At 37.3% G+C, this 22,075-nt stretch overlaps 1 protein-coding gene across 6 annotated transcripts in view; it reads right to left on the reverse strand.

The window, feature by feature from the left end:
- ZNF143 (zinc finger protein 143) overlaps window positions 1-22,075 on the reverse strand; it is a 38,118-nt gene that overhangs the window by 5,800 nt on the left and 10,243 nt on the right. For 3 of the 6 annotated variants that reach the window (XM_030273801.4, XM_072929618.1, XM_041716495.2), the window contains 12 exons: window positions 20,077-20,195; window positions 19,186-19,278; window positions 18,649-18,732; window positions 18,340-18,420; window positions 17,208-17,404; window positions 13,260-13,334; window positions 9,106-9,225; window positions 8,063-8,138; window positions 6,178-6,303; window positions 3,140-3,319; window positions 1,843-2,070; window positions 476-624 (listed from right to left, as the gene is read on the reverse strand). In XM_030273801.4, the coding sequence (XP_030129661.1) occupies window positions 476-624; window positions 1,843-2,070; window positions 3,140-3,319; window positions 6,178-6,303; window positions 8,063-8,138; window positions 9,106-9,225; window positions 13,260-13,334; window positions 17,208-17,404; window positions 18,340-18,420; window positions 18,649-18,732; window positions 19,186-19,278; window positions 20,077-20,188 (1,521 nt within the window). In that variant the 5' untranslated portion in view covers window positions 20,189-20,195. Of the gene's footprint in view, window positions 1-475; window positions 625-1,842; window positions 2,071-3,139; window positions 3,320-6,177; window positions 6,304-8,062; window positions 8,139-9,105; window positions 9,226-13,259; window positions 13,335-17,207; window positions 17,405-18,339; window positions 18,421-18,648; window positions 18,733-19,185; window positions 19,279-20,064; window positions 20,196-22,075 lie in introns of all 6 variants that reach the window. The other 3 variants (XM_030273794.4, XM_030273799.4, XM_041716493.2) reach the window with 1 other exon arrangement.

The raw sequence follows: 22,075 nt of genomic DNA on the forward strand, positions 1-22,075 counted from the left end.
GGATTTCTTATTCTTTAGTTTAAGTTAGAAACTGCACACTACCAACCAAACTGCTTGTAAAGGAAGCACCTGGACTGAAAAGACTTCCCACCCCTCAACCCCCCAGAGTTTGTGCAGACAAGACAGTGAAGATGCCCAGCAGATATTAATAGCACAATCTGGGAATTGTGAGAAATCTCAGAAACAGGCTGTATATATAAGCAGCCCTTTTCAGAGTGACAAAGATAACAAGGAGAGACTAATCTCCTAACTTTGGAAAATTTTACAGTTTCATGTGACAGAATATGTGGTCTCATTTAGGTATTGCAAAGGAGGCACAACCCTAAAGATATCCTGACACAGCTCCAAAGAAGCTTCTTTCCACCAACATTTATCAAGAACCCTATGTGATTTCAGAGAGCCCATGGAGAAGCTGCAAACCCATGCCTCAATTCTCAGCATGGTTTTGTCAGAACCTAACACTGCAGTTACTTACATGTTGGGTTCCATCCTGGGATATTAGTGCTACTTGTTGGCCTAATCCTGACTGAGTAACTGTAGCAACCTGTGCAGAAATGACATCTTCTGCCTCTACACCTGTCACGTAGGTGATCTGGGAGCCTTTGAGCACATCTTCACCTTGACCTATTGGACACAAAGAAGGCAAGAGGATACTTTTCATACTCTAAATGCTCCCAGGAGAGCAAATGACAAGGATTAAGTCCCAGTTTTGCCTGAAGGCTTTAAACACTCAAACAGAAAAATTTAGTGGAAAGATATTTAGGAGAAAAATAAAGAAGGAAAGATACCAGAAGCAAGTCAGAAAGTCTTATTTTGGGAACATAGGGTATAGTCTTCTAGCAATGAGTTTAAAGACACATAAATACTACATATACATTTAGTTTGTAAGCAAATATTAAAATGTGATAGACATTCTAATTTATTTATTAAATGCTAACCTCTCCATGCAAGGGATTCCATGCAAACACAACTAGATTTTTTAAATGTTATTAATTAACAAACATACAGAAGAACATAGCGACATGGCTTTGTGTGAAGATTTAACTAAATTCATTATCTTGATAAATGCTTAACCTCAGCAAATGAATGTTATCATTCCTTTAAAATAAGGAATTAAGCTATAGTAAGTCTGCTGGAGGCATTGAGTGCAGTTTCCCATGAACATGTAGCAAAACAACTTTAACCAAAACAGTTTGTGCAGATATTTCCCATCTTCAGGCACATCCAAAAATCACAATTTGACAAGTGGTGTTCGTCCTTCCACAGTATTTCCTTCATTCTGATCCTTTATACTCATAGGATTCAATACTCATCATACCATGAACAGCAAACTGTGAGGAGGACTGCAGCACAGCAGCTCCTTTTCATATCTGCCTCTAGGACAGTTTACAGAAACTGCTCTAAACCATAGCAAAACCAGCCCATATCACTGTACTGCAAAACCAGATTTTTTTTCTCAAGGCAGAGCCTCTACTCCCACACAAAAGATTGTCACCAGCCATATACACACCCTTTGAAAAATCCCTAACAAAAGTCCAGTAAGTTGTTATCAGCTGAGAGTCTCTCTGGTCCCTTGCCCACATTCATGTTTTTAGCAGGTTTGCTGAGACTGCAACTCAAATTTCTCTCCATGACTGCTATAAATGAATTTATTATCTGCCCAGATATCATGCAATTTCTGGTTACAAGTTGCCTACCACCCTAAAAAGTCTTACAGAGAAATTAAGAAATCTTTATGAAGTACTTTAAATTTTTAACTGTTTTATTTTCCTTGGCTATCAAAATCCCCCATCTAGCTCTTTTTTTTTTTACACCTGGAGATTCAAAGGCTGCAATTCTAACCTGGAGATGGCTCAAAGAAAGCCTCTTGTTCTTCCTCAATGGGCTCTGTGTCGTTGTGTGCTGTCCGTTTGTGCATAGCAAGGGTAGAGATCTGCTTGTAGGTCTTCCCGCAGTGATTGCAGTTGTATGGTTTGGAATGAGTATGTACAACATGATGTTTGTATAAACTGGAATACTCTGTGAAACGTTTGTCACAGCCAGGGACTGTACACACATAGGGCTTCTCCCCTGCATGGGAAAACAAAAGGTACAAAGAGAACTTTATTCAGGATGCACAGGAAAAATTGCCAGCAAATTATATTTGGGGACAAACCTTCCTTACCAACCATACTTTAATTTCAAAGGCAACAGAGAAGCTCAACCTCACAGAGTTTATCAGTGCAACATCTTACTGTCTTTAAGAATTACTGCCGGCCCATTTTTCTCCCTATCATTCCATCTAAAACATCCTTCTGATGAAGGCAGAATGATACAGGCTGAAAGCTGCCATTTCAGTTTGTCATTGTACTGAGAATTTTGTTATTTTATTACTGGAAGCCCCATAGTTTTCCTCAATGATATTGATTGACTAGTATCACTTTTGAGTATTGAAAGCTCTGAAGAGATCCATAGGAAGCATGTGTATAAACAATTATGGCACCCTTCCATTTAAAAATCAATGGAACAAGTGTCCAAATTACATTGTAAACTAAAAATATAAACTAAGATACAAAACGTTGCTCTATGAATCTTGTCTGTGGTTCTATGAAATACATAATGCTGCCAAGCTGATACGGCTATCACTGGCTTTTACATTTTAGAATCTTCAAATTTGAGTTTATTATTTCTGCTCACTAAGTAAGTATTCTGCTCACTAGATAAGTAGTTTCACATCTAGTCTATAAAAAATGAAGTTCTGACCACACTTCCAGCAACAAGGAAAATACAGCTGGGATGAAAGGGTGACTCATAACAGTGAGCCAAAGTTAAGCTCAGATGTGTCCTTTACTGGTATTTATTTAAGAAACCGCTCACAAGGGACACAAACCCCAGAATAATATTAAGGATTCAGCCCAATATCCAGTTTAAAACACTTTGTATCCAAACCAAAATTATTCTGCCTTGACAGCAAGATGGGAAATCTAACTGCTTAAATATCCTCAGCTGAGGGGAGAGGAGGCCCAAACAGATTACCAAGCCAAGTCATATAAACATGACTATAGCCAATTACAACACACCAAAACATTGTTCACAAGGAGAATGACACAGCCTCTCCCAAGCAGACTCCACTTCAAAATACAATAAATCACTCATATACCTGTGTGTATTCTCACATGATTCTTATAATTAGTTGCACTGGCAAAAGCTCTCCCACATCCTGGCTCTGTACAGTAATAAGGCCTTTCTCCTGTGTGTGTCCTGATGTGAACCTTTCTGATATTAGATGTTGTGAATGACCTGCCACATCCTTCAAAGGGACACTTAAAAGGCCTTTCACCTGAAAAAGAAGACAATAAAAGGTTCACACGCAAAGGTTACAAAAGAATTAAAATCCTAAATTACACTTAAGAGTTGAATGTAGGAACCTAAAGCTACCTAACTTTATCTTTGGGATCCTCAATCAGAAATACCATGAACACGCCACTGTGGAGTGTTCTTGTTTAGCCAAAATGAACAAAATTCAGGAAAATCATACAGTCTGTAAGCTAAATTATAAAGCATTTAGATTAATATTTTAACATGTATAGAACAGACCCAGTTGCTTGGATTAGCTTGCACACTGCCCATAATCCAGCAACTATTTAAACCTCCCCAATTCATACATATATTACCCAAACCAAGTGTATCATACCATTGACATTTGACAATTGTTAATTCTTCAAATGAAAAAAACACCTTCATGATTTAACATATAACCAGGATAAACATGGATTAGTAAAACTTGTTATAGAAAGCACTTAACCTTAAAAAAGAACAAACTTTCTAAAGAGAAGCAGCCATGAAACTCAAGTTTCAAACCCCAGAGCAAAGCAAAACACAAATACAGGTTCTTCTAGAGTAAGTCTTTTCGTGTAATACAAGTTTAAGCACAACAATTTACATCACTGCACCAAAGCATTTAACTGTGAATAGCAGACAAGGCCAAGCAATAATACTCCAGTAACCCTGACCTTTCAGATCCATCAAAGCACACAGGGAAGGAGAACAAGGGGGGTTAAATTTGGAGACCTTCGACCCACTGACAGGCTGTTCTGGGGTAATTTCCCACTTCTAGAGCCAAGTACACTCCACACACTGCTGCTTACCAAAGAGCAGAATCTGAGAGCGAGAGCAGACCACCACTACAGATACAATAGGTACTTTAAAAGAACAAGTCCTGATAGAGAGTAATACCACGAAACTCCAAAGCAGTTAGCTCCTTGGCAGAAGAAACTACTATTCACTCCTTCGGGCAGCTGTTTTGGGAAGGTTTTCCAACTTCCTGCCCAGGCAGTGTGTATTCCCCGTACACCTCAGTGTTGTGTTACCATGGCTCCCCTAATCCTTGCTTCAGCCAGGACCCCAAACACGTCGGAAAGCAGCAGAGCCAGCCCCACCCAGCAACAGAGCCTGCGCTAGAAACAGGACACATCCTCTGAAACAATTCCTGCAGGAATGTCACCAGACCGGTCCCCGAGGGGGCCTTTTCAAATGCTAATGTATTTCCTAGCAAAGCGACCCGTTTCCAGGTGACAGCGAATTCCAGCTCCAGAAATCCAAAGCCTTGAGCTCCACCCCGCTGCAGCACGAGGCGCCGTCCACAGCAGCGCTCCCGATCCCAGAGCTGTGTCATGGCGAAAGCCAAGGCAAGCATTTGATGGCACTATAAGCAAGTCCTGACTCTACTCACAGAGGGGGAGAAGTCACTTCTGGTTAAAACAAGCAGAAAGTGAAGAAAGTGCTGACCCCGATGTACCTCCTGCAGTAAGGGAAAGGTTTCTGAGCCGTGGGAGGGAGCGGGAGAGCCCAGACCTGCCTTCTGCCCTGCTGCAGCTTGCACAAGGCGTGAGCTGCTCCATCCACCTGCACAAAGCGGGTGCTGCACTTTTCTTCTCATTTAGCTGCCTGGAAACACTCCTAAATCTAAAATGAGACACCTCTGGCTCCTGGTCTGCTGGGAGATTATGATTCTATTACTCATATTGCTCAGGTGGGTAGGTTACATAGGGCTGGCTCAAATCTTTTGTCTCAACTGCTAAACAGAGATTAAATTATCACACACTTTCTGTGGCCATAACAAAGGGGGAAAAAAACAGTCCACAGATAAGAAACCTTTCATAAGTTCATAGTCTGTACTTGATGCAATGCATATCAACAGTCCTCTTCCAGAGCTGAGATGATATGTGTTCACACTGATGTTTAAAAATCAAGACAGCACTAATCCCAACAGAATTTTTTTTGTGTATGGAAGTCCAAAAAAGCAGAAATAATTTAAGGTAATCCTGCGGTTTTACAATTTTTATTGCCTATATTTACATACCACCCCCCATATTTTTTATTTTGAAAAAAATCCAAATCCCTCCCTACTTTTTATTTTTTCTACTTGACTCACAAACATTCAGACAGGTCAGTGGAAAAGCTTGTCAGTGTTCTAGCAGGGACATATATATATTTAATGGAATAGGTTAGTGATAGATTGTTCTTCCTACATTTAGGGGTTGTTTTTCTTGAAGATCACAGGCACAAAGGAGACATTGTGCAGTCTTGTTTACATGTGTGTGCATCCACAGAGTTTTGCAGGGTGCAGCGTGTGCTGTCTAGAATTTGTGGTTTGGTTTTCAATTTAATGTTTTAGACAAAATGTAAGATTTTATTTTTTATGCCTTTGCAAGTTTTAGTAGCTGTTGGTTTTCTATGACATTTTTGTTTTTCTGCTGGAAGAAGAGATGGGAAATGAGGATAACAAGCTCAGAATATCAACCTTCATGAAGCTGGCATGCGAGTTATATTAAAGCACCAAAACTGAGGAACACTGAAGCCATTTCCAAAAGACAAGACAGATTATTGAGGAAAAGTTCCTTGTTCTGTTACAGCTGCAGATGAAACTGTAAAGGAAACGAGTGACTCAGTGACAATGTAAGTGAGGCACTGCTAAAAGTTAGTGCATTTGCAATAGCAGTGTGAATGCTTTAGCTCTTTTTCCAAGAAAAGCATGCTGGATTTAATGCTTACCATGCTGAAATGCTGCTGAGCTCACTGGGCTTCAGAAAGAGAATATACACAGGCTGATTTTGTCAGTGTAAAGTCACAGAATGAGGAAAGACAAAAAACTAAAGATCCACCTAGTGAATTAACAAAAATGTGTGCTGCTGGTACCTGTGTGGGTCCGAATGTGCTTCTGCAGGTCTCCAGAAGTCTTGAAGGATTTGGTGCAGTTCTCCTCTGTGCACCGATAGGGCTTCTCCCCGGTGTGTGTGCGCACGTGGCTTTTTAACCCGTACCCTGGGAGCAGAAAGGATGTTAGCATGGCACCAGCACTAAATCAGGATACTCATCAACCATCATCAGCAAAAGCTGGGCTTGCCACTCCAGTCAGGAATGTTGAGGAGTAAAATGTACTCGTTCATTCCTTGATTTTTTAGAAAATTATTTTATTTATTTCCATACTTCTCCTTCCCTTCAGAAGGATAAACTGCAATTATGTGGACAAATATTAATTCTGCCTTCTGAAGAAGCCATACACTCTGCATTCCATCTAGTTTTTAACTTTTACCACTACTGTCATTAAATTGACATTTAATTATTTGCTCACAGGAAAAGCAATAACCACAAATGAAGTCAGCAGTAAAAGCACATATACAGATGCTAACCAAGAGCAGTCCTAAACACTCATTCTCTTTAAGATTACTTTTAGGAACCCATCATCATCAAAAACTCTACCAGTCTAAAGTGAACTTTGCATCAGGCCCTCTATAAATTATTTTGCAATGAGCATTTAACCAAGATTTTCCTTTCAGCACTTCCATGAAAAGATAATGACTAAAGAAGCCTGAAACATCCATTTTAGAAAATGAACCTGAATTTCACTTGTATCCACAAGTGATGCATAAATTTGTACAAAATAAAGTCTGTAAGAAAATGACATCTGCTTTAATTTCAGTGAGTTCTCCCCAAAACAGCTGAAATTCCTGTTCTTGATGTTTTTAAAAGCATGAAGTATGTTAACCAAGCTGAGCATTAATTCACATTTACATCTAAAATAAACTCAATTTCATGACCCAACCCAGGAGAGTTCTTAGCATTTAAACCAAGGAGTACTCAGTACTTAAAGTACTTAACTTTGTCCAAGGCAAGGATTGTTGAACTACAATAGTACAATGGCTCTGATCAAAAATACAGTATTTATAAACAAACAGGTGTTTATAGCCATACATCAGTGTGTTGCAAAGGAAGAGAGTATTTAATTACATAGTTTTGAAATCCCTTTACAAACACTATGCAATTAAACTTAGGTGCAACCCTTTAAAAGTGTGGTTGTTTACCTTTTGACTTTTTGCATCAGTATTTATTTTGCTCATTTCTATCCAAAGCAATTGTAGCAAATGTATTAGATTAGATGAAGCTATTTCAAAAATACCTTATTTAAAAAAAACCACAGAGCCTAACTTCTCTATGCATGATACTAATTTACATTCCAAGTAAAAGAATGAAATTTGAAACAAGGTTTGCTCTTCCACTTTCTTCCATGTTTCATTCTTCATAATTGTATTTTGCACAATCAAATTCAGTCTCAGGGAGAGCATCATTATGAGCAGAATAATCTGTCCAAATGGAGAGTTCCCTTAATGACAGATGTCACTCTGATAGAAATTCAATAAAGAACACTTAAACCAGCATCTTCCATAAAAGTTCCTTTCAAATTTAGACCAGATCAGGAATCTGCCCCTAGTCTACAGGTTCAGCTTTCTATTATCACTTCATTTAACTTTTGCTATTAGTTTAATGGTAAGAAAGGCCTATTTTTTAACATTTAATTTGACTGTAGATGTCAGATGAAGAGGGAAGTGTTGAGTGCTTCACCTCCTACCCCCTCCAATAAGAGTTAAATCCTCTGTCCTTTCCATTGCTACACTAGCTGAAAAGGAGACTTTTTTCCCCACTCATCCCAACCAACTTAGTAGTGAAAAAAGGCAATATTAAAACTTACTTTATTCACAGACAAACACTAACAAGCAGGAGGAGCTAGTCTGCACAAGAGTACCTGTTGCAAAGGCTTTGCCACATCCAGGATGTTCACACTGGTATGGTCTGTCTCCTGTGTGAGACCTTTCATGCACCTGTTGACATCCATACATTGACTTAATGAAATGCTGTATCTGGTTACTTCAGCACAGAAACAGTTCATTCTCAAAGCCAACATATTTTATTTATCTTACCAAGATTCACACTGAAGTGTCTGTTTATATCAGTGATGAAAAAATAATGAAATATGGTGACAACATTTTCCCTAAAACTAAAGATGTCTCTTTGCAAGGTCTAACCCGATCCTGTCAGTCAGTTTGGCACAAAACACTGCTGTAAGTACATGCAGAGTTGCCATCATACACGACATTAAAGACAGGAGGTAAATATGCCTCAGAGCCCACTCTCTACCTGATTTTTGACTCTACTGAATGCTTCCAATGATGCTCTTGTATTGCATGAAACCTCTACAGCAAGGACATCATTTTAGCAAGTAACTCAAAGCCAGCCACTCACTGACTCCTGTGGTCAGAGACAAAGCAGCACTGTGAGCAGGTTACCTCATCAGCAAGGCATTGTGCCAGCCTCAGCTGGAACGTGAGCAGCCCTATACCATTTACCATTTCAGTAATTCCTTTACTTAATTTACAAAAAGGAAGAGAATTAAGAGGTTGCCATCTGTGAAGAAAAGATGGGCCAGATTTTCACTTTGAATATTACGTTTTCAAGGGTCTCACTTTGTACAATGATGGTGAAATATTTCAAAATCTGGAATTTTTGCATGATCATGCATACATGTAAAGTTAATAAAGCAAATACTGGATTCCAGAATTTCTGTGACACTGCTGGTGGAATCAACCACACCATGCTGGCAATATAGCAGCTGAACACGATCCCAGAACGTTAAGTAAACTCGGCTGAGTGCCACCAATTACTGTAAAATCAATTCAAAACAGCCCCATTGCAACTGGCTCCCTCTCAATTTCTATTACTTTTAACCACATAATCTTTCCAAAAAGATCATATCTACAAAGTAGCAAAGCACATTTTACATCTCATCACCTTAAGATGATGAGCTGTTGTGTACAGTTTTCCACAGCCATCATAATCACAGCGAAAGGCTTTCTCTCCAGTCTGTTGAGACTTTGCAGTCACTCTTGTTCCATGTCCTTGCAAGACAATCTTAAGTGGAAGAGAAAAAGAATTTTAAAAACCCAAACCACATACTAAAAAAAACCAAAATGGATCAGAGAAGTTACACACTTCATTTTGCTATCAAGCCAGAGCTTATTCTGACAGTTTCTTTTGTTTCTCTTTGCTTTGCTATGCCATGTATTTCTGAGTCCTCAATAAATAAACTAAAAACAAATATCTGAAAATCATGATGGAAACTGTAAAATACGTTTACACTTGTACCTAGCAAATATAAAAATAGTCAAATAACAAAGACAAATTATTTATAATCACAGTGGTAAAATGACCAAATTAGTAGACAGACAAATGTTAGATTATATCTGAGGTGCTAGATCTGTTCCTAAGAGAAATTAGTATAAATCAGACCACCTTCATATGTAAGTTCATGGAAAGGCCAAACATTAATTAAATATCTATAGAATGAGAATTTTTTAAAAATGAAGGAAAGCATTTTGTACTTTGTCTGCCATGCATGTATTTTGATCATGCTAATTGGGGAGCATTGTGAGTTAGGTTCTACTCTCCCTTGTGGCATGACAACAGAAAAATGAACAGCACAGCTGAAACCCCTTGTACAGGCTCCTTCAGACACTGATATGCAAGAAACGTGAAAAAAACCTGACCTTCATACAGACAGAACACAGAGGCAGCAGCCCAAACATCAGCACTTCCATACAGCTCTGTGCAAAGCAATCGAGACTGTTTTATACAGTCTGTCCTTTCAAATCACCCCCCTTTGTTACAGATCCCATTCTATTCCAAACTGTCAAAAGAACATTTCACAGGATGGATGAGGAGACAATACTCTCAGCATAAAATAGTGTCAGCTGCAGCAGGTTGCTCATATCCAAATGGGTTCTGAATATCTCTAAGGATGGAGACTCCTGGAGTCTGCTCCCAAAGTTCACATTCCCAACTAATTCTTTTGGCAACTGAGGCTTTGCAAAGTGGCTCACTTTTCTCAGTACCTGCTCAGATTGCCTGTTGCCATCCCTGAACTCCAGAATGTTTCTCATGTGCCCTGTTGTGATGCCCTTCTGCAGACACTGAGGATGTTAAAATTCCCCATGAGGATGTGGGCCTGTGAGCACGAGGCTTGCTCCTGTTGTCTGAAGAAGGCTTCATCTTCTTCCTGATCATGACCTTGTGTACAGTCACCACCTCAGACCCACACTGGTCTGAGCCATCTCCCATGCCAAAGCCCTGTGCAGTCCTGCAGCTCCCACTGCCCTCCTTCCCCACCTGGCCCTTTTAAAGAGCCTGGATCCATCACCACAGCACTTCAGCCATCTGAGCCCTCCCACCACAGCTCCCTACACCACGGAGACTGCAGCCCTGCAACAGCACACAGACCTTTGTTTCCTCTTTCAGAGAAATCACAAATTTGACTGCTAACACCTTTCCTACAGATTCTTCAAGAGGATGGAATAGCCCATTACCTTCAGACTCTTTGTAAGACTAAAAAAGCAAAGTTCAATACAAAGTTTTTAATCACCTGAAATGTTCAAATCCATCACTTCAGAAAATCTCTGGAACCACAGAGAAAAACGACCTCCTGGATCAAGAAACCATTACTGATACTACTGTTTAACCTAGGACAGCATGAATCACAGAAACCACTTCAGTACATTAAGGATCATGAAGAATACAGTTGGTTGAGCACCTGTACTGAAGCACTATTTTTTTTTTTTCTATCAGTAAACCTACTACTATTCTATCTATTTGTGTCAGCAACCTATTACTATTTCTTTGTTGTTCCAGCATATAAAATTATTCATATAAAAATATGTGTATACTTGCTAGGTTTTGCCATAAAGCTCAAGTATGCCAAAGCTGAAAAGAAAATGAAAACAATTCTGTAATGTGCTAATACCTGCAAAGAAATAACCAGCCATAACCCTACCAATATTAAGATGGATACAAAAACTGGGGAGGAAGCACCTTTCTAACAATATGGAACTTACTGAGAGGAACTGTGTACTTCAAATACTTTTAAACAGAATAAATAAATAAATAAAATTTAACCTCCCTATTTTTTAAGAGATCACAAATGCATCCTGATCTCAGAGAGGTAACACAGGAGAAAAACAAAGATCTTGGATCAGATTTTTCTACTGCACACATAAAAGCAGAATCATATAACCAGAGTGTGTATTATGAACAGACGGGTAGACAGGTTTGAAAGGAAATAGTGAGATATCCATTTGGGCACACAGACTCTTTTGTTTTTCCATGTAGAAATCACAAAGAGGTTTTATGCTTTTTTTCTTTGCTGAAACACCTAACTAACCACATGCAAGTCTGAGTGACTGCTTAGCAGTGTGACATCTGTTCTGTTCCCTGTGGACTTAAAAAGTTTATAAATATACACCTATTTAATTCTACATCTAAATATAAGACTATTTTATATATTATATATGAATACATAATGAGTTACAAGTAGATATCTACTTAAATCAAGATTTAAGAATTATTTCTATTTTCATACAGAACTGATAGCTGTGGGCCCCTTCAACTGAAGGCCAACTGTAATCCCCTTATAAGGGTCAGAATTTGAGACTAAGCCTCACTACCTTTTTGAAATATCAGATCTTGTTTTGTTTGGAACATGCAGTGCTCCATAAGATTGGCACATTTCCATACTGCACATATGTTACCATATATGTATAAGATAAAACCACCACATTCAGTTTGCTTTGGGGCTGAGGCCAAAATCAATATTTAGGTGGATACTGATTACAGGTAATTTTGCTTAATAGGTTCTTACTTCAGGTAGAACCAACAAAGATTTTATCTTACTCTTCCTTGAATTTTGCCTTTCATTGGAGTTGTATCCCTATTCCAGCCTACAAGTGCAAATCCTCTGAATTTCTTAATTTCATTTTCTGGAACATGGTCCAGTACAGTAAATAATGCAAGTATTAGTTAATTCTCTCCTTCCACAGTCATTCCACACAGGCAAAGGTAAAGTGTCTGCAGCTTTAAATATTGTGGGATCTAACTTGTAAAAGATTAAAAATAGAAAATCTGAGCTAACTGTGAGAGGTGAGTCTATAATTATCCTTTCACAGATGATGTATTTTGATCTTGGAAGAAGACATCTTTCCTCCTTGTCTACTTCATTATTTCTTAAATTACGCAAAAAGGAGAAAAGGTTTGCCCAGAGAAGCCCCATTCTCAATGCAATGACTTTTCCATTTTTGATTTTGTCATCTGAACATGTGAGCATACAGAAGTTTTTGTATTATTTTAGGATTAAGCCCAGAATACATTTTTCTTTGTCTTTTCCTTTAATAAAATACATTATAATGCCAAATACCATTCTCCTTACATAATTGTATGGATCCTAGGGAAAAAAGCTTGAGACTTAGTAAGTCACACCTGTATTTTCCATTACCCTTTGAACTTTTAAATTAATCTTCTAACATTTAAAGGTTTTTACATTTCTGTGTAGTAACAATATGGATCCAGAAGAAGAAATGGAAGTATTTTTCTGTTCTTTAAGCATTCTCTAGGAACGATACCCTTAACTATTGATTACTTATAAAACCTGCTATAAAGGTCAGGGACCCTAACAGGGCAAGTGGAATCAAAATAAGTTAAGAGAGAACAGTTCCAGACCTATGCCTGGAGTGGTCTCTCCTAGAAGAATTTTATTAACTGAGACAGCATTTTTCTGCTTTAAATACTATTAAAACTCAGCTCGTTCTCTGGAAAGAACTTCTGAAATATTTACACTCTTATTGAAGAAATACTCAGGTCAGCTTGAAAAATCTTAGAAAGCCAACATAATTTTTAATTACCTTTTAACAGGAAAATCCCCTAGACAACAGTAAGTATTAGAAGATCTTTTACAACTCTTATGACATGATCTTGTACAGAGTGAGATACTGTAATCTACAGTTTCTGAATGGTAGAAGCAAACCACAGTTCATGGCTACAGAACTCCCTATCATGCACTTTGCTGGGCAGAAAAGACAAAAGAAATAAATATATTTAATTATTTTGTATTAAGCACATACCTGCATTTTTTTATCTTGTTCATTTTCACCTATAATTCCTGTGCTACTAACACTGTCATTTCCATCAATAGACACCTGAAAAACAAAGTTGAAATGGGAAAAACATTTACATCAGTTACTTTTATTCATCTGAGAAACAGTGGGTTACAGACAGCTCCTGGGGGTTTATTATTTCATAGCTCTCTAGCTCCCTCTTGGAACATGATTATCCCATAGTACAGGAACTTACATAAAAATCACTACTTGCAACACCTGCATTACAGAACAGGCCAAGTGAACATAGCAAAGTTGTTTTATAACAAGCTAGGAAAGACTGCAAGAACTAAGGATGTTATATTAATAGACTGAAATAAGTATTACAATAAACTAATAAACTTAACAATACTGAGTTCTGACAAAAAAAAATCCAAACATTTACTTATTTTATAATAAAGAAACCTCTCTCAGTCCTTGTTAAGCAGAATGTACTTGTTTCAAACAGTACAACTGCTTTTTGAATCAAAATACCTGAGACAATGTGTTACATCTCAATTTGAACAAGTCAAATTACAACTAAGCAAGGACTTGGGTATTGCTACATAGGTTTGTTTTTAAAGACAGTCTCCAGGAGGAGAAAGGTATTCCTGTTTCCAAAGAGCTCATAAAAATATTTGAAATACTGTTAGATGCTAATGTAAAATTTTTATTTAAATAAAAATGTAATTACCCAGTTTACAAAAAAACCCACCCCAAACTCTGTCACAAGCATCAGCTCAAATAACAGCATGTTACTGGTTACTACATAAAAAATTAAAGTGTACTTTGCATAGTTTCCCATTCCTGAATTGTCTCTGTATTAACCACAGGCATTCACAATACTCTCTACATACACTATATTCAAGGCTGAGCCTGATGCACCTAAGCCTAGTCTAAGTGATTTTATTCTTCTCTAATACAGTTTGGCAGGAACCCTCGCTCCCAAGAGCCACAGCAGGCCCCTGGGATCACTGGTGGTTGTGTGAAGCACCTTGCCCAAAGCACCAGCCCCCAGCAGTTTGCTTGGAAACTGGCATGAACTCATCCCACAAGAGCTTTTCACACTCTCTCTCTATAAATTAAACAATTTACTTTTGGGAACTTTTTGCTAAAACAGTAATAAGGAAAGTTCCCAAGCAGAGGCAAATTTGCATTACAAATAAGATTGAAAAGAATGTCAGAAAGCAGATAATTTTGGGGTGTTTGTTTGAGAGGGAAACATTAGCTATTTTGGGACCTTCTCCTTCAAAATTTTTAAAGGAAGGCAGAAGAATCTGCACAGAAAGGAGACTGGAATTACTTCATCCTGAACTTCCTGTTATTGATAGAGAGAACTGCTGACATAAAATTAAAACTTGTTTCCAATTAGAACAGATTAAAATTTATTTCCAATTAGAACTACTGGAAACAAATGATCCCAACAGAAGGTGTGTGCATGTGTTGAGGCATGCACAAATCCCAGTTACTGTGCTTTGCCAGCAGCTGTGATGGCACAGGAAAGCAGCTTATGGAAGGAAAGTATGTGGTGTAACGTCTTCATCATTTCATCACCTATTCTCACTTCACTGAGAGCAATGACCTTTTCTCCTTGCTTGCTTTGGGAGGATGGTGGCAGTGACTCAGCCCAAAATTAGAGGACTCAAGTTAAGTCTGCATGTCCTTTGCATGTTGTGCAAAGTGGTACTTTTCCTGCCTCAAGGATAAGTGAGGGACAATGAAAAATGTACATGCTCCACGACTTCCACTGAGCTTCTGGGTAGTCTGCTTGGACCTCTTTGTATGAACTCTGTTATATTCTACACTGATCTTGGGCACCCCACTGATCTTTCTGCTCTTTCTGCTTTCTGCCTGTTGCATAGGACAGGGAAACAAAGAAGAACCACCACTCTCCAAACTCACCTTTTTTATCTTTGCCCTTTACATTTCACAAAGAAAGCCTTAAAAGAACCAAACTAAAAAAGGCACCCAAATGTAAAAACTTCTCTTTTGCAGTATTGTAAGAATTCTGGAAGGATTCCCAGGGCAGATCTTTGAGCTCCTCCTAAAATACTCTCCTTTATGCTAAAGAAAGATTTAGTCTGCCTTCAAATAAAAACACAAGAACACCTACTTTGAGTCAAACTAAAGACCATAGTACTGCACCATTTCATTTCCAACAGCAGCCAGTAGCAGATGCTGGAGAACACCAAACAAACAGGTCAAGCATGTAGTGGTACATACCCCATAATATTCTGCCAACCTCCAAGCAATTTGTGGCTTATGAACTTCCTGAACAAGAAGTCACAATAGCGATGGACACATTTTTCTTCCATGAATTAAACTACTTACTCCTTGAATCCAAGGTCACATTAGTGTCCACAATATCCTACAAGCAGTGGTTAACTTAAAGCTGTTTGAAAAAGCATCTTCATTCTTCTTAAACCCATCACATATGAGTTTCACCTGGTATTTACCAGTTCTGAAACTGGTGCAGCCAATGACAAGGCACTACTCTTCTTTGGGTTACTTAAAATTTTATAAAATCCTACCATATACTTACCACATGTATTTAATTTCTTCCTGTACCTTTCTCAAGGTGTTGGAAACACCAGCTATGAAAAGTGTACCTTGCCTCACTAAGTGTGCATGGACATGGAGAGGAATCACAAAAGCACATTCCTTCTTTTAAGAGAGATCCAGGGTTCTGACCATTGAGCTGATATTTGGTTTTGAACATAAACCAGGGGTAGTGCTTGGAAACTCACTTCAACTGACTGTCCCCTAAAGGTTCCAGCAGTATTGTTCAGAATAAGGCACTGACATGAAAGCTTATAGAAAACAATTTTTCCTAAACAAACACACAAATGCGCTACAGAAAACAAATTCACATAACAGAATTAAAAAACCCATATTGAGTTAAATAGGATGAAAATGTAAATTTATTTGCATTTCTTCTGTTTCTTCATCACCTTCTCAAAACTGGAACTTATCAGAAATTATTATTAATATAGCTGCTGGTTAAGAAGGGCAAAGTTGTGATTGATTTAATCTAAATTAAATAGTACCTGTGGAATGTATAAAAGCATGTGATTACAGCTCAGCTAACACCTTTTATTTCATGAAATGTTAAAGCACAGCATCACAACACAATCTGACTGCCTGTCTTAGGATCTCTCAATTCTAACAGACAGAAGCATAATGGAAAGAACAGTGAATAAGCTATTTAATTATCCTAACTGGCCTCCCAAATTTTGACAACTCTTGGTGACATTAAGAGGACAGACTTTAAAATATATTCTGCTCTTTTTCCAGAGCAATACAAGCACTGATGGCAATCATCCAGCAACTGGGACACTGCTTAACTATAGAGTCATGGAAGTTGCATCACCCATTACCATACTTACATCATGCTTTACAGAAGTCCAGTAAAGTGAACAATATGAATTTTTGATCCTACTGCATTTTTACTATTGAAAATATGGATCAAAAAATTTTTTTTCTGAACTATCTGATTGTCTTTTCTACACTTCATACCATGCCCTTGTTCACTACACCAGGCCATACTCTTCACATTCAGGAAAAAAAATTAATCCAACAATACTGCCTGAACAAGAACAATTCAACTTTGTTCTTCTTTCCAAACAGTGTCCTTTAAGTGACTCTCTTGCAATGCTATAGGACAGAGAAGATTATCATTTGGTTATCTAAATGGCTTTCTAAATCATACTCCAGTTCAGTGTTGAATCTTTTCTCCTTTTTATGCAACACTATGCACCAGAGCTGCTCATGACAGTGAAGCACTGTTATGACAATTTGGTGTTCTCTCTTCTAGGAGTCTGAGACTCTCCCAGTTACAATTTCATTTCTTAAACAACAACTGCCTTGTTGTTTAATATATAATATTAATGCTGTACATTAAAACATGATGGATAGAGCAAATGCCTTGCAGAGTACCTTGGCTGCATATTGCTCCAAAGCACTGATGGTGTCAGGGTCGATGGCAGCATCTCCTGTGTGCAGTCCTGCCACTGTGCCATCAGCCTGGATGGCCAAAATGGTGTCTGACTGTGGCATCTGCACCGTGTGGTGGATGTAGGCAGTGGTCCCATCCTCCAGCTGCACAGCCTGCAGAGCACTCTGGTCATAACTGTCTGAAGAATGATATTGCAGAGTGTTAGGATTCTGAAAGGAGCAGCAGTGTGTTACATGAGAAATTGCTGCTTCCAGGACATGTCTCCTGAAGTCATAGACACATATGAAACATATGGGAAATACCACCACTAGTATATGAGAAATAGAAACACTTAAAATAATACTATGAATAACACAGGAATTTGTTTTCAAGACAACACCTCCTATAGTTTTATTTCTACACTTACAAAAGTACAAAAAAATTTATATTGATCTAGCTTTATTTACAAAGGAAATCAGGAACACAAATATGCTTTCCATTTCAAATGCTCTTATAATAAAATGAAAATAATATAGGAGATCTATTAATATAGTTACTTCAGGTTCTAGAATTCCTAGATCTCTGATTATAAGAAGAGAATCATGCAAATATACAAAAGAAACACAAAATATAAGACTAATTTAAAAAAAAATTCTATATTACATTCTTTCCTCTTACTATTGTTGGTGGTAAAATATAATTGTCACACTGGTTTAAACAGACTTGAAATATATACTTGATCACCTTTTCAAGAGAAGTGGTATTGTTTCCAAGACTAGTGTAATCATCTTCTGCAGAAACAGAAGTTATCATCTGGAATAACTACATTTGCATTCTTGACGGTCACATTTTTTGCCCTACTACCTAAAGGTATAAACTCACTTTAATGTGATCCTGGGCTAAATAAACGGTGAAGTACACTGAGTTTGATTACATTTATAACTCTTAGATGAGGCCCAAGTCAAGAACTGAAATATTCTCATTTCAACAATTTTCGGATGTCAAAATTAAAGCAACAAGTAATTAACACTAGGAATCCCATTAAGATGATAGTTTTTAGAGAGTGTCCTGTTAAATACTGCTGAAGTTCTGTTGGACACTGAGGTAACAAATCCCACTTGCCAGAAGAGTTACCTTTCGAGGTGTGATGAATAAATGCTGTAGTTCCATCTTCCAGCTGAACCGCCTGTCCATCTTCCAGACGCAGGCTCTCCCCTGCTCAGGAGGAACAATTACAGCAGTTCAGCAAAAGTTCAAAGAGTCCTTAGATGGAAAGATTAAACACTAAATACCCAGGATTACAAAATACCCAAGATCTCTTCATGATTATTTCCATTAAAATAAGAAATCAAGCTATTATCATAATGACTGCTAATTACTTAATAGCAATATTTATCAGTAATACGTTATTTTATAATACATTATTTGTATTATTGCACTCACTGCTTTTAGGCATAGGTACATGTTGAACATAAGCAGCAGAACCATCTTCTAATTGTATCACTTGGCCATCCATCAATTTACCATCTGAAATATACAGAATATTTTTAAGAATTCTAATTATGTAACACATCACAGTTTTAATACACAGTTGATACTTTCTAGATTAACATATAAATAAAATATCAACAAGAAAGAATGTTTGGTAAATAGAAGGCACAGTGTGACTGTACAGAGCTTTTAAAATTCTGGGATTAAAAACCAGAAAAGGTCAGCTGTCCTATCTGTTAGGCAGAATGTTGATATCTGGGTTTGAACCATAAAGATCTCTTCACTTTTGTTTGACTTATGTTCTGAATTTCATTTTTGCATCTTATTAGTAGCAAAACCAAAACATTTCTTTTATAGTATTACCATAATTTCGCACTGGAATTGGAACTTCAGAAACATGGTACGATTTTGCCTGACTTTACAATGCAAAGAGAGGGTTAGAAAGGGAATACCACTTCAGTAGCCACCAGTTTGCAGTCCTCTGCCTACCTTTAGAATTGTGCTGTATGTAAGCAGTGGAGCCATCAGCCAGGGTAACTGCTTGCAAACTTACACCTTCCATGTTTTCCAAGTTGTCACCATCTGTCAGGGAAAAGTTCACCTTCACTATAACCAGCATGGAACACTAGCAATCTCAGCTGAAAGACTTCCATAAATTATTACATCCCCTCAAAGCACATTGCTTTGACAAATAAGAAGAGCAAGTTCCTCTTACTTGCTTTCTAAGCCTGGGACACGTACTAGAGTCATATATTCTAGATTTTGCTCTGTAAACATGACAGCTAAATGTTATTTTCCTTAACTAAAAAAGAATACAGTGTCACTGAATAAATAACTACAAAGCTGAGGTTTTAGGAGAACTGTGAATTAAATCATCAGAGCCAACAGTGAAATAACAACACACATACTTGTATTGAAAACTTTGTTTTGTACAAACTACTTGTCATTAATACAAGTAATTTGTAGATTTAGATTAAAATGCAGATTTAGGAGAGAGTTTGTAATAATGTAAAATTGTAGCAAAGCTGTCAGGAAAAACCAAGTTTAAGCCAATTTCAAGTCGCTAATCTATTTTAAAACTCAACTTGCTTAATACATACTTAGATATCAACTGAATTTACAAAGTATAAAACAGCAAGACTATACAGAGAATAAAGTAAAATTTTGTATTTAATGTATTTTTGGCACATTTGCACTTCTACTATCTTAATTAAAAAATAATTTTCATCCAGAATTAAATTACTGAATTAAATCAATCTCAATTAACTGTTTTCTGTTGCACTTTTAATTCAGAATACATGACATGAATTTTAGTGTTTTATCTGAGTTTCAAAGAGAAAAGACATAATAATGTAGAAGTATTTTAACCTGAAGGGTCACCTTGCACAGCTACAGCTTCTGTTAGACACAGAGTCACGTGCTGGGCCTCCATTCCTCCTCCAGAAAATTCCGTCATTCCCTGAGAGTCTCGATTTATCTGAGCTAATAACATTGTCTACCTAGAAAGAAAGTATTCAAAAACCAGAAAATTGAAATACAGAACCAGTACTACATAATCCCTGTTTAATGTGATTTTCATACAGCTGCTACAAATGTTTTATGCTATGTTTTCTATAAAATAGATACAAAAAAAGATTGATTTATCTGGAAAATATTTTGAAGGAATAAGAGTTATCTGAACTAAATAAGTATTTAACTTTATTTAACAATTAACTTAGACGTTAAGGACCTCAGGTAGCAGTTATTTATATAAAGTGCATCAACCACATTTAAATTTCAGTTAAACATAAGTGATTTAACCAATGTACAAAGACTAGTGGTGGTAATGACATACAGGTAATGATACCTGTTTGTCCCCAGAATTGAAATAAAGCTGACAATTCACACATAGTCACTCATAACAACAGTAGGGCTTTATCTGTATAAATCAAAGACCTCTCCAGTGGCAGTAAGAGGTTTAACAATGACACACTGCAAAAGTCTAACTGAACAATTCAACTATTTCCCTAGATTTTCCAGAAAGGCTTCTGTTTAAACAAAAAACCAACCAACCAAAACAAAACAATCTTATTTAAAATAATGAAGTATCCCGTGATAAAATTTGCTAATTAGACAAAAGGCCAGTGATCAGGGAGAGACTGCTGTATCTCACAGAACCAGACAGAGCCATCCCTTTGCATACTCACATTTTTACCCAGGCATGTTTTAATATGGGAGATCACATCACAGCTTTTAATCCTAGTGTGGTTCTATGACCTACTGGTTTATAATTCAAGGCTAAGAAGAATAATCTAGAGGGTTTCATTTATTTATGAGTACCTTTATAAATATATTTAGCTATTTTTATCTCTACAGCCTCAAATACCATTGAGAAAATTGTACTTTTCTCAAAACTAAGGAGAACGAAATTAGACCACAGAGGTACTCCAGTGTGCCTTCGGTATTTAAAAAAGTTGCCACACTAATTTAGTAGTTGAAAATCATACCCAAGCATTATTTTCCAAATACACAATACTTTGCACACACTTGGATGTATACATCCAATACTTTTTCCTAGAGCTGCAGGCTCAGTTTCTTATTTCCAGTTAATGGAACAGATACGGATTAACAAAGGAAGTGGAAAGCAAGGGTGCCTTTGGGAAAGTTTTAAGCCCTCCTGCATTTTTCCTATGTTAGATTGAAGATCATACAAAACCCCCTAAATTATTACTAATGATCAGTGCATAATTCTGTAAGAAATATGCCTTCCAAGATTAATGTCCTCATAATTTCTCTCTGGAACATTAAGGAAATTAAAATACTGGTTTGTAATAAGGAATTTGAACCTTGAACAACCGGCATAAAAAATATACAATTAAAAAGATACAATTAAGAGAGAAATAAACATAAAATTTAGAATGGGTGTGAGGGGATTTTTTTGGGATCCAAGAGAAGATGGGTAATTCTTGCCAACATGCTTTTCAGGAAAAGGAGCTTTTACAGAAAAATGAGGGCTCTAAAAGAGATGTAATACACATGAAAAGGAGAAGCCATCCAGACTAAATTGCATTTATATAGATGTCTCTGAAGAAAATTAAATAGGAAAATTTGTTTGGATATTATAATCTAAGAGACAGGGAATTGTATGAGGATATAGGAGATCCTGAGTTCAACCTCTTCCTCTGCCATGTCCACGACTGTGAGTTTGGAAAAGTAACTTATTTTCCTCCCACTCATTTATCATCCCCCATCTCAAAACAGGCAGAAGACTTTTACTTAGGAAGCAGTTTGCTCACAAACCAAAAATCAGTCATGACATAGCCACAGAGTCAGCCTAAGCAGGCACAGAAGCAAAGCAGCCCAGCATTCATCTACTATGCAGCAAATAAGATTAGAAAAC

Source organism: Taeniopygia guttata, chromosome 5, assembly GCF_048771995.1.
Source record: "Taeniopygia guttata chromosome 5, bTaeGut7.mat, whole genome shotgun sequence".
In the NCBI taxonomy this organism is placed as follows: Eukaryota; Metazoa; Chordata; class Aves; order Passeriformes; family Estrildidae; genus Taeniopygia; species Taeniopygia guttata.